The sequence below is a fragment of the Myotis brandtii genome, unplaced genomic scaffold, assembly GCF_000412655.1.
Source record: "Myotis brandtii unplaced genomic scaffold, ASM41265v1 scaffold382, whole genome shotgun sequence".
NCBI lineage: Eukaryota > Metazoa > Chordata > Mammalia > Chiroptera > Vespertilionidae > Myotis > Myotis brandtii.
The window spans coordinates 1,358,131-1,372,329 of record NW_005364671.1 but is presented as its reverse complement, the minus strand read 5'-3'; the positions used below and the strand labels follow the sequence as shown (position 1 = coordinate 1,372,329).

The 14,199-nt window shown below is 38.4% G+C and overlaps 1 protein-coding gene across 5 annotated transcripts in view; it reads right to left on the bottom strand.

The window, feature by feature from the left end:
* FAF1 (Fas (TNFRSF6) associated factor 1) overlaps nt 1–14,199 on the bottom strand; it is a 356,513-nt gene that overhangs the window by 288,581 nt on the left and 53,733 nt on the right. For 4 of the 5 annotated variants that reach the window (XM_014544808.1, XM_005872500.2, XM_014544812.1 and 1 more), the window contains exon 3: nt 7,766–7,812. In XM_014544808.1, coding sequence (XP_014400294.1) covers nt 7,766–7,812 — 47 coding nt within the window. Of the gene's footprint in view, nt 1–7,063; nt 7,338–7,765; nt 7,813–14,199 lie in introns of all 5 variants that reach the window. The other variant, XM_014544810.1, reaches the window with a different exon arrangement.

The following is a 14,199-nucleotide window of genomic DNA, read 5'->3' as shown; positions in this document are numbered from 1 at the left end:
GAAGTGAGTCTGACCATAAAGTTTGGATAGGGCCAAACAACATGTTTGCTTAAGCAGCTTCAAGTACCTCTAATAGTTTGCTTGTTCACTGAGTAAAACTTAAGTCCCAAAGGAGTCTCCATTGAATAAGGATGAAATGCCCAAACTTGCCTGGCAAAATGTAGAAGATATCCAAATGCTTAGAAAAATGCAAATGCTCAAGTAGATTTATCATGTACAACCTGATTATAGAAACATCCTCTACCACACTGTCCATGAGATCCCAGAGGACACTTCAGTAAAGTATTGAGAAATACATTAGTAAGGGAATCTGCATTCTTGAAAAACCCTGTAGCGGCTATCTTCTCTGGGTTGGGAATGACATGGCACCACTGAAAAAGACTCCCTAGTGAGCGTGATCTCAGAGTGCAGAAATCAAATGGCAGAATAATAAGAAAGAGGTGGAAGCCCTAACAGGTTTGGCTCAGTGGATAGAGCGTCAGCCTGCGGACTGAAAGGTCCCAGGTTCGATTCCAGTCAAGGGCATGTACCTTGGTTGCAGGCACATCCCCAGTGGGAGGTGTGCAGGAGGCAGCTGATTGATGTTTCTAACTCTCTGTCCCCCTCCCTTCCTCTCCGTAGAAAATCAATAAAAACATATTTTTTTAAAAAAGAAAGAGGTGGAAGCAATTAGTTAATGGACAGCATGGACAAAAAGAGGCAATCATAGAGTTTAACCTGCAGAGATCTTTAGTAGTGCTCAAATGAAATAGCATTTCTAAGGAACAAAATTAAAAATCAGTCTACTAAAATATTACTTGATCTATATACAGAAACCCTAGATCTGACTTTCTAAATCCTAAATTCCCTAACCACAATGGAAAGTTATAGTCACTCGCAGTTTCCAAATGCAAGTTGGTTCAGACATAAAGTCCCCGGTGCCCCCAAAGACAATGTAACAGAGCCACATGTATGTATTATAATTTTCCTCTAAGACTTCCCCTCAGAGATCTACAGCCATTTACTAGGGTGTCTGTGTCCAGATAAAAGAAAAATATCTAGATCTTTAGGGAATTACAAGATGCTAACTCTAAATTGATTCTAATTCCTGGGGATATAAATTGAAGTTTATGGTGCTAAATGAAATTTGGGCCCAAATCCACCCACAATGGGTTCAATCTGTCAACCTACCCTGTAGTTTTTCCCTTAGAGCCTGAATGTATAATTGAAAAAGATACACTCAGTAACTGGTAGACATCCCATATTGGCTTCCAGAAATCCATGGAGATAGGGTTACATAGAGAGGGACAACAGGAAGTAAATGATCTTGCATATACTTTGTTTTTCTCCATAAAACTTGCAAGCATCATGACAAGCATTTTGCTTCACCCAGCAGGATAAAAGTCAATATATCTTCATTGACTTTTCTTGAAGATTATGCTAACTCTCCTGCTCTTTGTCATAATAATCTAGTCTGGAGAGATCTTGATCACCTGTAGATTGGTCCTGAAGAGCAAAAGTATATAAAGTACAAAAATGTAGGGACCTGCCACCTGGTGAAGTCTCAGCGGTCCAATGGTCAAAAGCATGTCAGGGTAAAAGACCGGTTGTTGTACCCTGCACTTCCCATCGAATAATAACTAAGTTAACTGAGAAAAAAATATTTGGAAGGAGAAAGGGAAAAATGGTTGGAAAAAATAGGCTGCTAAAGCATTACAGCACCAATCAAAGAGAGTAGTGAAAGAAAAGCCTCCAAGTGCCACAGGTTGACCATTTCATTTAGAAGGAAAAGATCCTGAGGCACATATCCACATTGATAGTTAATGAGTTGGCCAGCTGATCAGGACTTGAATAGAATAAAAGGAAAGTCTAGAAAAGAAATATGAAAATGGATCTTTTAGAATGGACACAAAAGGTTAATCTATATGTTTTGAAGGTGAATGTTTATAAGCTATCCATTGAAAAAGGGGCTCTCAATACGGATAAGATGACATTGTTCTGTTGATGTCAGTCAGCTTTTCCCCCTTACTATCCCAGGTCTGCTCAGCACATTTATATACAATGTGCCATGCTAACAGAAATGGAGGTTAGGCATAGATATAACATCAACTCCCCAACACAAAGTCTGAATCTGGCTAGAGAAACTACTGTCCAAAATGCAAGCGAAAAGACCAATATGGAACCATTTCTCAGGAATCTGGTAATGGATCATTTCTAGCATGGAGGAGGCAATATGTTCTCACTTAAAAAGAGTTTCTGAATATGAAATTAACTTCCTTGGCAGCAATGCTTCTCCAAGCACCACCAATCATGCATTTAGAAAATGCCTTATTGCTCTCTGGCTTCCAACACAACACTGGCTCTAACCAGGAATTCATTTCAAAGCAAAAGAAGTGTAGCACTGGTATCACTTGCATATACCAGAAGTAACTAGCTTGATAGAACAGTGGAATGACCTGCTAAAGAGTTATGGCACAGGTTGGGAGACAACACCCTCAAAGCTTGGTGTTCCACCTAAAAGGATGAGGTATATGATTTCATCATTGACCAAACAGTGGTGTTTCTCATGCTGCCAGAAAACATGGGTATGAGAATTAAGTGGTGGTGGTTCCTCCTATTATGCCTAATAACTTACCAAACTTTTGCTTAGGTGGTTCAGAGATCATAGTTCCCAGGTATGTAATGTTTTCACAGTTCTCCCACTGAATTAGAATTTAAGAATGTCCCTTGGCCTCATGCTACTGATTCAACTAGCAAAGGAGGAAGCACTAGCTGGAATGACTGGTCCTGATTACCAAGAAAAAAAATAGGTTTCTGCTACACAATGGACTATTTTCTGTGGTATGTCCAATAATAAGAGTTATGGAAAACTACAACCTTTTTATTTTTTAAAGACAGGACCACTAAGGATTCTAATTCTTCAAGAATGAAAGTTTGAGATGTCCCACCAGGTAAAGAATCTGGAGTATTTGAGGTGCTGGCAGAGGAAATATAGAATAAATAGTGGAAGAAGAAACTGGTAAATATCAACCATGGCCTTATGACCAGTAACAGAAACACGGGCTGTGTACACACACACACACACACACACAATTCTCTTCTTACAGTTTGCATCACACTAGAAGTGACAGCACCATAACAATGGCATCTGATTTTGTTCCAGCATCAGCCACTGGTGTTAGCTTCTAGCTTCGTTCAATGGGGGGGGGGGGGGGGGGGGTTGCATCCTGTCAGATGTATAAGTATCAGCTAAGGAGGAATTCTTTCTCATATGTCTGGAGCCAAATTCCTAGGGCCCTTCCTCTGAAATTCAAAGTTCTGTTAACCTCAACTTCTCCCAACCTGTTTTCTTTTTCCCACCAGTACTAGGAGTGACCGTCAGTGGTCAGCGGGGGTCTCTCCCAGGCAGACCTGTCCTGGAGCAGGCCTCCTGGAGTGGGTGCCCTGGACCCCACCCACACAGTCCTGGCTCTATCACCCTTCTCACAGGATGCTGTAACTGCAAGTCTACTCTAGCCCTAGGGTCCCTTCCTTGTTGACCAGCAGAACCCACCTCCATCTGGCACTGGTGGTCCAGGTATTTCCTGTAGTCATTATATTTGGATTGTACTGGTTGGTATCCCCTTTTGTTCTTTCAACCTGCTCCATATCTGTGTAATTGATTCCCCATAAGAAATTCCCTCTGAAATTCCTAGTGTGCTTTTCTACTCTTTTCCAAACCCTAACTTTAGGAAATAACTTAACATTTCTAATCAGAGCAGGCTATTGGGTGTGGTTGTCAGCCACAAAGAGGTGTTTTTTAAGTTATCATGTGAGAAATTTGCTTACTGGCTATAATTACTTCATTTCAGAATCAAGGAAAGATAATGAATTTAACTAGAGTTTTTCACTAGCAATCAAAAAAACTGAGAGGAAAAGAGAGAGACTATTAGTTAATGAATGAACCTATCAGTTTTGACTAATGTTCACTGACATCCAAATAGTGCAAGGGCATCCAAAATTGTTCATTCAAAAAAAGTATTTTTAATATTTTCATTATAGGATGAAGACTACCATCCTTTAATTTGACCTTCTCAATATTCTTTTCTAATTAATCAAGAATTTAAAATGTAAACTGTAATTTAAAATAAATTTTAAAATGTTTTAAATAATTTTTAAAAGGACATTGATTGGTAAGGAAAATATATAGAGAAATCTATTTTAGACCTAAACTTCAACTAGAGGAGTATTTTTATCCTTACTCAACTTTCCTCTACAACCCACACAGGTCCTTGAAAGGCAGTGAACAACAGCAAAGTAAACAGGAACTCTGCACTTGTTTATTTCAATTTTTAAAAGTCTATCTCATGGTAAAATCTCTAGGTACAAAAAATACATGTTTAAAAGATAAACTTGTCTTCAGCAAAGAATCAAATATTTTAAATGGGCATCAGAGAAAACAGTAAATAGAAACTAATCAGCCAAAACGGATGTTTTCTAAATCAGAAAATGCTGACATTTATATATTCTGAAAGCATAATGGTCAAGGTTTGAAAACAAGTCCTGTCTTCTCTAGGTTTTCTCAATGAATTAAACAATGGGCAAAAAAATATACAGTACACCTGTCTGGGTAATAAAATAAATATGAACTGATAAGTACCACCCATTTAATTAATGAGTAAAATTAAACTATTAACTCATAAAATTTGAGAAAACATGTAATCGTCTCTCTTTTAGAAATTACTTTTTATTCATCAGCACTTCTTTCTAACAATAAACTATCTCCAAAAATAATTTTTAAACAGACTCTGGACAATATGCTAAATATATAAAATATTATACCAAGATGTAATAGCTATATATGTACTCACTAGGTGTTTATGACTGACTAAATGAATGATTTACATTTGTGACTGCATAAGTTACACACTTTATAAATATGTTTTATTAGCAACATATTGTCTAGTGAAATAAGCCTTGGAGGGTGAGACAGAAGACTTGCTTATATTCCTGACTCCATCAACATCAGGCTGTATCATCTGGGCCAGGTCACTTCATGCCTTATTCTTTCTACCTGTAAAATGAGGGATAATAATCTGCCTTTACTTGCTTACAACTAAAATAATAACTGTAAAAACAAAGCTGTGGGAGAAAGGTGTTATATACATGTATTAAATTTCAACTTTTTTACCGAAGGTAAAAAAATCTTAACACAGAAGTTGTGACATGACTGGCTTCCTGACCTTGAAGAGGACAGAGTGATATAAAAGAGTATGGGTTTTAAAAGATAACAATCCAGATTTCACTACCTACTACGCCTGTGACCTTGAATGAGTCTATGTAAACCCTCTAACATTGAGTTTCCTCATCTATGCTACACAAACACATTTACCTCTTAACGTTTGTAATGGGTATTAAATAAGGAAAAATATGTCAATTACCTAGCACAGTCAGTTAAACATTAAAAAAAATGTTGTTGCCCAGCCGGCTTGGCTTAGTGGTTGAGCATCGACCTATTAACCAGGAGGTCTCGGTTCGATTCCCAGTCAGGGCACATATCGGGGTTGTGGGCTAGATCCCTAGTGTGGGGCATACAGGAGGCAGCCGATTAATGATTCTCTCTCATCATTGATGTCTCTCTCTCTCTCTCTCCCCCCCCCCCTTCCTCTCTGAAATCAATAAAAAATTATTTTTTAAAAAAAGTTGTTTTTTTGCCCGTAAACTTTACGGATACATTAAAAACCATATTCCCACTTTTAAATTCACACAAAAATCTGATTTCAAAAAATTTTATAAAGCAGAGGGATTGGGCTCTTCTCCCTCCAAAAATAATTCTTTTGTTTGTTTGTTTGTTTAAACTCTTGTTAGTAACTCTTTTCTCTGTTAATGTATAAACTGACAAATTAAGAGTCACTTGTATTCACAGACTATACTCAACTTTATTATAAATATCAAACATACAATACAAATATCCTTTTAACTGCCAACATATACCATTCCTAGCACTGTGTCTTCCACTTTCAGTGTTAAGCCTATGAGTAAGTGCAAAAAGCCCTCTTTCATTTTCCTGTGCTCATTAGCCATACAGAATAATTTTCAGTTATATCGAATCCACAGTGATTTCAAAGCTGAAGAAGAAAAGTTAGTAGGAAGGAAAATAATTGAAGACTGTAACTAGACACAACTGATTTTCTTCTGTGGACATCATTAATTCCTCTCATTTTACAAGCAAACAAAAACAACCCACTCTGATGAAAGTTACATCCCAAATATCACAGTAACCAATTACATAGTAATCAATTCACTCATAAATCTCTAGTTGTAAAATATATTAAGCAAAAAGTATCACCGGCAACAAGGGAGATGGGATGTTTCCAGGGATAAGAGAATTTCTACAGTTCTTTCACCCATAGCAAATACCATTAAATGTAAGATATATCCAGTATGTACTCAGAACCCAGCAGCTGAATCCACAAGGGTTTAGCAAGCAAAAATTTTGGCACAAAAAACAAAATAACATTTACTCAAGAATAAAACTGGAATGTATTTTGCAGTCTAAAACTTTCTAAACCAAGAAGAAAAAATATCATGAAGGAGGCTCCTATAATCATCTGGTTTGCTTTCTAGACAAGGTTAGAATTAAATGCTTTAGAAGCAAAAAAAAAAAAGATTAAACAAAAAATTAAGCACAGGCTTTGGAAATGAGCTATATTTACTCTGGATGAAACTCTGGCAGTTTTTTAAAAGGGGGAAAGGATAGGTCCATTTATCATTGCTTTCACCTAAAAACCATTAATCAAAGGGTGATACAGGTATCAAACAGAATTTTGCTTCCTTTCTAAATATACACAGTTTCCTATAAGTACAGCACATTTTGCTGTTCCTTGTGAAATTTTTTATGTTTTTGCAATAGCACTTTTCTTTCTCTCCAAAACAACCTCATTTCTAGTCTGCTGTTTCTGTTTGCCTCATCTGCACTTAGCAGATCACGCTTCAGTGACTTAGAAATCCCAGCCACCAAAATTCAAGCCAAAGTTTGAATTGAGAAAAGGGAGGAAGGGATGTCAAGCAATTAAACTACATTTGGAAGGGAGAATGGTTTTACCTCCTATGACTTTATAGAGTGCTCTTTTAATTCAAAACTAGAAAGTCTCCAATTTTAAGGAGAGAAAAGCTACAAGTGTATTTTTAATTAAAGAAGTTATTTTGTAACAATTATAGATCTCTTGGCATCATCTTCCAATTTTACCTTCTGGCAATGACACAAAGCCACGAAGATCATTCCACATGTCAATACTGGATTCTTCAGGTAAAGAAGTTCAGTGCTCTGGGAAGTTTCATTTTTAGGACTTACTGAAATTATGGCAAGTTATCATGTACTTAATATAGAAACCAAGAGAAAGAAAAAAAAGAATGTAGTGAAGTTGGAGATAAAACCTGTATAGGTAGATGATAACCATGCTCTGACACTATTCAACCATGTATTGTTTTCTCACTACCAATGGTTTAAAGGATTCGGTTCCTTCATCTTATAAATTAGACGATGATCTAGAAAAGCTTTCTTAAAAATAAAATAAAACCACCTTTAAAGATATCACACAATCTGAAATAACATTATATGGTTGAAAGTTGACACTTTAGCAAATATAACTAATAAAAAATATCTGAAAGAATAATAACTATATTAAAATGAACTTATACACCAAAGGTCAAATGCTCTACCAAAAAGTGAAACCAAAAAATTAACAAATGTCTCTTTTTTGCTTTGCTAAATTCCCATCTTACCTTTAAACACCTTATAACATACCTTTGTAGAATGCCATTTTCCTGGGGTATTACACCATTGATAGCTGCCTGCAAACAGAAACAAAAAATTGTTCAGGGGTAGATCACAGTGGGGCGGTGAACATTGTAAGAGAAAAAATACATTTTGAAAAGTCTAAACAAAATGCTAAATGTTTCCTTAATGATACAAAATATTATCTATGAAATTTTCCTCTATTTCTCTATAATAAAATCTTATTTTAGAAAAATTTTAAAACATGTGTTTGGCATAATAATACTCCCAAATTTTGAGTTTAAAAAAAAGCTTAATTCCACAGTCCTCATTCAAGCAAAACGCCCACAAAACCAATGATTAAGGATATCAAAATAAGTAAACTCAGTACCTTTATGTAATCTTTTAAATATTATTTTCTTCCTCAGGTTGAAAAGAACAAGATATAAAAATCACAAATGAAAAGCTCCAATAAGAATTTTTTAAATTAGCACAGGAACTAAATTCATTCTTTCATGTTATAATCACTATTTTTTTTTTTTTAAGAACATTTAAAAGGGGCCTAACTTGTGGGCTCAGGGTTTGAGCGTCAACCCATGAACCAGGAGGTCACAGTTTGATTACCTGTCAGGGCACATGCCTGGGTGTGGACTCGATCCCCAGTGGGGGGGTGTAGGAGGCAGCCAATCAATGATTCTCTCTCATCATTGATGTTTCTATTTCTCCCTCCCTTTCCCTTCCTCTCTGAAATCAATAAATATATTTTTTTTTTTCAAAAGAACATGTAAAAGGGAAAAGCATAGGGGCAAAAGTTCTTTGATAAACACAACACCACAATTTTATCAGATCACAAAAGGAGGCAGGGGGGAGGGGGGGGGGGGGGCAGGGGTCCCTCAATCCAGCCTGCACCCTCTCGCAATCCGGGACCCCTTGGGGAATGTCCGACTGCCTGCCTGCCTCACTGCCCCTAACCACTTGCCTGCCTGCCTGATCACCCCTAACTGCCTCTGCCTCTGCCATGGCCCCCGCCACCGTGGCTTTGTCCGGAAGGAGGTCTGGAATGACGTCCGGAAGGTCGTTCAGCTGTCCTGTCTAATTAGCATATTATGCTTTTATTATTATAGATTCCTAAAATTGGTCTTAAGCTAACAAGACACCAATTACTTACAACATTGCACAAAAGTGACATGACATGGAAGTTTTGAAGACTTCTAAGCAAGCAGGCTGTTACCTCCTAGATTGTGGGCAATTCACTGCAGGGTCATAGAGAAGATTGTCTGGAGGAAAATAATGTCCTATCCAACTTCATCTTTGCATCATAACAACTTTTTCCCTCCCTTTCCCCATCTATGTACACATCAAAATGGAAAAGAAATAAAGCCAACATTTCAATGTTTTATCAGCTATCTGGAAAGCAATCATCAAAAGGAGTTTAAGTATTTTGTAAAATATTAACTTGAATATTTGCTAGAGGTGGGTCAAGTTTACAATGTTATACTGTTGAATGGAAATAAAATCCTATACAGTAAAGAGGGTATATGCAAATTGACCATCACGCCCTTGCACAAGATGGCGCCCCCATGTGGTCACAAGATGGCTACCACAAGATGGCCGGCAGGGGAGGGCAGTTGTGGGCGACCAGGCCAGCAGGGGAGGGAAGTTGGGGGTGACCAGGCCTGCAGGGGAGGGCAGTTAGGAGTGACCAGGCCTGAAAGGGAGGGCAGTTGGGGGCAACTGGGCCAACAGGGGAGGGCAGTTGGGGGTGACCGGGCCGGCAGGGGAGGACAGTTGAGGGCAATCGGGCCGGCAGGGAAGCAGTTAGGTGTCGATCAGGCTGGCAGGGGAGTGGTTAGGGGCAATCAGGCAGGCAGGCAGGAGAGCGGTTGGGAGCCAGCAGTCCCAGATTGTGACAGGGATGTCTGACTGCCGGCAGTCGGACATCCACTGAGGGGTCCCAGATTGGAGAGGGTGCAGGCTGGGCTGAGGAACACCTCCTGCCCCAAGTGCATGAATTTCGTGCACTGGGCCTCTAGTAGAGTATAAGAGGCTTGCTATGAAGTTTGAGAGTTGTAATGCTCTACTGGCCAACACACACACACACACACACGCACACACACACAAAGAGATCCACAGATTAATGTACACAGCAGATGCCATAGCCCTGACAACTCTGGAGGCTCAATTACTCCTTTGAGTTAAATGCTAAAATCAGTTTTCAAAGCCACAAATTCAATGGAAGCATCTCTGCCTAGTGCCAGGTCAATTATCCCTTTTCTGTTGACAGCAATAATTCCACATACAATATGTACTTTGCTAAAAAATAGAAAATGGTAAGAGAATGTTCTATGGTATTGGAAAAGAAACAAAGTACCATAGTTGGAAAGATTTTGTACAAATTTCACTAGGGAATGCCAAGGTATAATGGAAAGAACACTAAGGATTTATAAAATTCAAAGTTTGAATCTAGACTCACCCATTTATTACCCATTTACTACATTGATGACCTTAGTATATTCTATCTATATTCACTGAACCTCGGAGCCTCAGGTTCCTCATCTGTATAATGAGCTAATACTACAACCAAAATGGGCCTGCCTCTTCATTCCTCAGAGACATCAAGTTCTTCTATTTCTTACTTAGAGCCTTTGAAAACACTTTATCTTTTGCAATGCGGTTTCCCCATTCTTTGTCTGCCTACATCTTAATAATCATAAGGGCTTCTGTTAAATATACTTTTTAATTTTTCTTTCCTTTGATCAACCCCCATCCAGGCTCTCACATAAAACCATGTACTATTCCTTCATATAACTGCTAATTACTTATTTGGTGATTATTTGTTTTATGTCTGCCTTTCTCACTAGACTGTAGGCTCCATGATGGAAGAAATGTTATCAACTTTGTTCACCTCTTAATCCCATTGCCTAACACAGTTCCAGCACATAAAAGACACTCAATGTTTATTTGTTAAATGAATGATGCTAAGTGTCCAAAGAAGAGCCACACAATCAAGAGTTGAGGAAGGCTCAGAAAAGCTTCCTGGATGAAACAACTAAATGTCTCAACTAAAAGTAAAGGATAAGTGGAAAGCAGTACTAGTGTTTGGTAGACATATGTTTTTATTTCTATTGGTCAAATTCCTGAGAGTGGAACTGTGGGATTGTATGGTAAGTGTGTGTTTAACTTTATATAAAACTGTCAAACTGTTTCCAAAGTAGTTGTATTATTTTACATTCATATCAGCAATGTATGAGAGTTCCAGTGCTCCTAAATCCTCACCATCATTTGGTGTTGTTAGTCTTTTTAATTTCAGCTATTTTACTGTGTTTGAGTGGTTCTCTTTTTAAATATTGACTTTATTGATGATAAATTGATTCCATTTTAAGTGTAGAATTTTGTAAGTTTTAATAGATGCATGCACTCATTCCTACATTCCCCTGTAGTACCTTCCCTATCATTCCCCACCAACCCCAAGTAACCTTTAATCTGACTTCTTTAACTAGAGATCAAATTAATATTTTCTAGGCATTAAAGACTAGTTCAATAAATGGTGTGATATTCTGGATTTGAAGACTTTTTGCTAAAAAGATGTTCTCTCCCAATTCATTTTCATTTTCAATATCATTTCAATTATAATCCTGGCAGATTTTTTTTTGTGGAAATTGATAATCTGATTGTCATATGAATATGAATATGAAAGATTCAAGAATAACCAAGATAATCTTGAAAGGGCAAAGTTTAAGGATTTACCCTAATAGATTATCAAGACTTTTTAAAATTTACATTACATAAAACAAGGTAGTATTGAAGCAAGAATAAACAGGTAGCCCTAACCGGTTTGGCTCAGTGGATAGAGCGTCAGTCTGCAGACTGAAGGGTCCCAGGTTCGATTCCAGTCAAGAGCATGTACCTTGGTTGTGGGCACATCCCCAGTAGGGAGTATGCAGGAGGCAGCTGATCGGTGTTTCTCTCTCATCGATGTTTCTAACTCTCTATCCCTCTCCCTTCCTCTCTGTAGAAAATCAATAAAATATATTTTTTTTAAAAAGAATAAGCAGGTAGAGCAATAGGACAGAATAAAGAATTCATAAACAGATCCACACATATAGGAATACTTGATTTATGACAAAGAATGGTCTTTTCAATAAATAATAATAAATCAAATGGATATCCATGAGAAAAACAAAACAAAAAAATGTGAGCCTATCTCATACCACACACAAAAATCAACTCCAGATGAATTATAATCTAAATGTAAAAAGCAAAGCTTTTAAAAAAAAATCTAGAAGAACATCTTCATTAGCTTAGGATAGACAGAGGTTTCTTTATAAAAAAAAAAACAGGACTCAAAAAGCAAATTCAATTAAGGAAAAGATTAATAAGCAGAACTATATTAAAATTAGTCATTCCTGCTCATTAAGAACCCCATTTAAAAGCAAAAAGGCAAGCCACAGAATGGAAGAAGATCTTCACAACACATAGAGCAAACAAAGAACTCCTAAACAGAAAACATGTAGAACTCTTTTTTTTTAAATATATTTTATTGATTTTTTACAGAGAGGAAGGGAGAGGGATAGAGAGTTAGAAACATCGATGAGAGAGAAACATCGATCAGCTGCCTCCTGCACACCTCCTACTGGGGATGTGCCCCCAACCAAGGTACATGCCCTTGACCAGAATCGAACCTGGGACCTTTCAGTCCGCAGGCCGATGCTCTATCCACTGAGCCAAACCGGTTAGGGCAACATGTAGAACTCTTGCAAATCAACAGCAAAAAGACATATAATCCAATAGAAAACTAAGCGAGAGATTTGAGTGGGTACTTAGAAAACATAACCAAATGGCCATTACAAATCAGGGCAGTATAAATTAAAACCACAATGAAATACAGGCAGCTGATCGATCTATATGTCCAAGAGAATGGATAAAAATAAAGTTTGACAATATCAAGTACTGGCAAAGACATAGAATATCTGGAACTCTCATAATGTGCCAACAGTAATGTAACTGGTGCAACAACTTTTATGAAAGATGTAGTGTGGTATACTCATATGTGGAGAAAAGTGGGGCAGGGAGGTATACTACTGCAAGAAGCTATACTCCAACATAAAGGTGAAAAATAGAACCAGGCTAGTCAGAAAATCTGTTGTTTGGTGGAACAGAATACATAAAAAAGACACTATTCTTAAACTATCTGTTCAATAAGTCTCACAATTTGGCTTTCACAGTGTTACCAACTGTGAAATACTAACATCGTGTGTTATAAACCATAAATTGATTCACCCTCAACTAAGCGGCCTCTCATTAGAGCCTAACCTCAAAGTGCTAACACCCATCTGCTGCCTTCCTCAACACATTCCACAATAGAAAACAGGCATGTATGCCAGGGTAAGTAGGAAACTGAGACTGCTGCTCAGGATTAAAGGCAGTCAAAAGCAATACGCCTTCCCAAAAATCCATACCTCTTTCAGAGCATTTTGTACTACTGAGTGGAAACATCAGGAAACCAAGAATCTACCCACTCACCCTTCTCTTTTTTCCTATTCCACTTGTTTCTTCTAAATCTGGGCAGCTATGCTGCATCCTGTAACTGAGCTGCCAATTATTGACAAACCAAGGGCCAACATTTCAGTTGTTTAAATGTCATGAGCCAAACTGCTTTTGCAAGTGAGTAAAATAAGAAAAATATTGTTCCAAATTTTAAGAAAGCATTATTAGTAGCTTGAAAGGAATTGTGAGGTTACAGAAGTAATAGTAGTCTGGTCATTAGATTCTGGCACGCACACACCATCAAACCTTGGTGCCTTGCTATATCCTTTTTAGTTAGGCTGGTGGAAGATATGTGCATCCACATCACAGAGATCTAGATTAAACACTGTTTAGCCATCTCCTCATCATCCCTAAGGTGTCATTTAAGACACACATTTTTTAAAAAGGTTGTTCTTATAAATTTTCTTTGACAATCATTAGATAAATTCAGATTGACCACTTCAACAAATAGTACATCCTATATAATAAAAGAGAAATATGTAAATTGACTGTCCATCCGCCATGTTCACCAGCCAAACAGGAGTATGCAAATTAACCCAAAGATGGTGAGCTAATTTGCATACACAGGCGCCGAGCAACCTGGGTCCCAGGAACATCCTCGGGACCCAGGCCACTCCTAGCCTGTAGGCCCGCGCGTAGGCCCTGAGCGGCCAGGGTCCCAGAATGTCCCTGGCCACTCCAGGCCTACGGGCACAGACGCCAAGTCGATGTTCCTGCCCCATGGCCGCTTGCACATTCGCCGGCGCCAACCAGCAGCCTGGGTCCACACCCCCCAGGCTGGCACCCACAATGCAGGGCTGCTGGTCTGGGAGGTGTGCCCCCGGCAACGGTGGCCACCACATGGCCCAGGTCTGCCTGCCCCCCAGCCCAGCACCCACAACTCGTGGGGCTGGCTGCTGGCCTCGGGGGCATGCGGA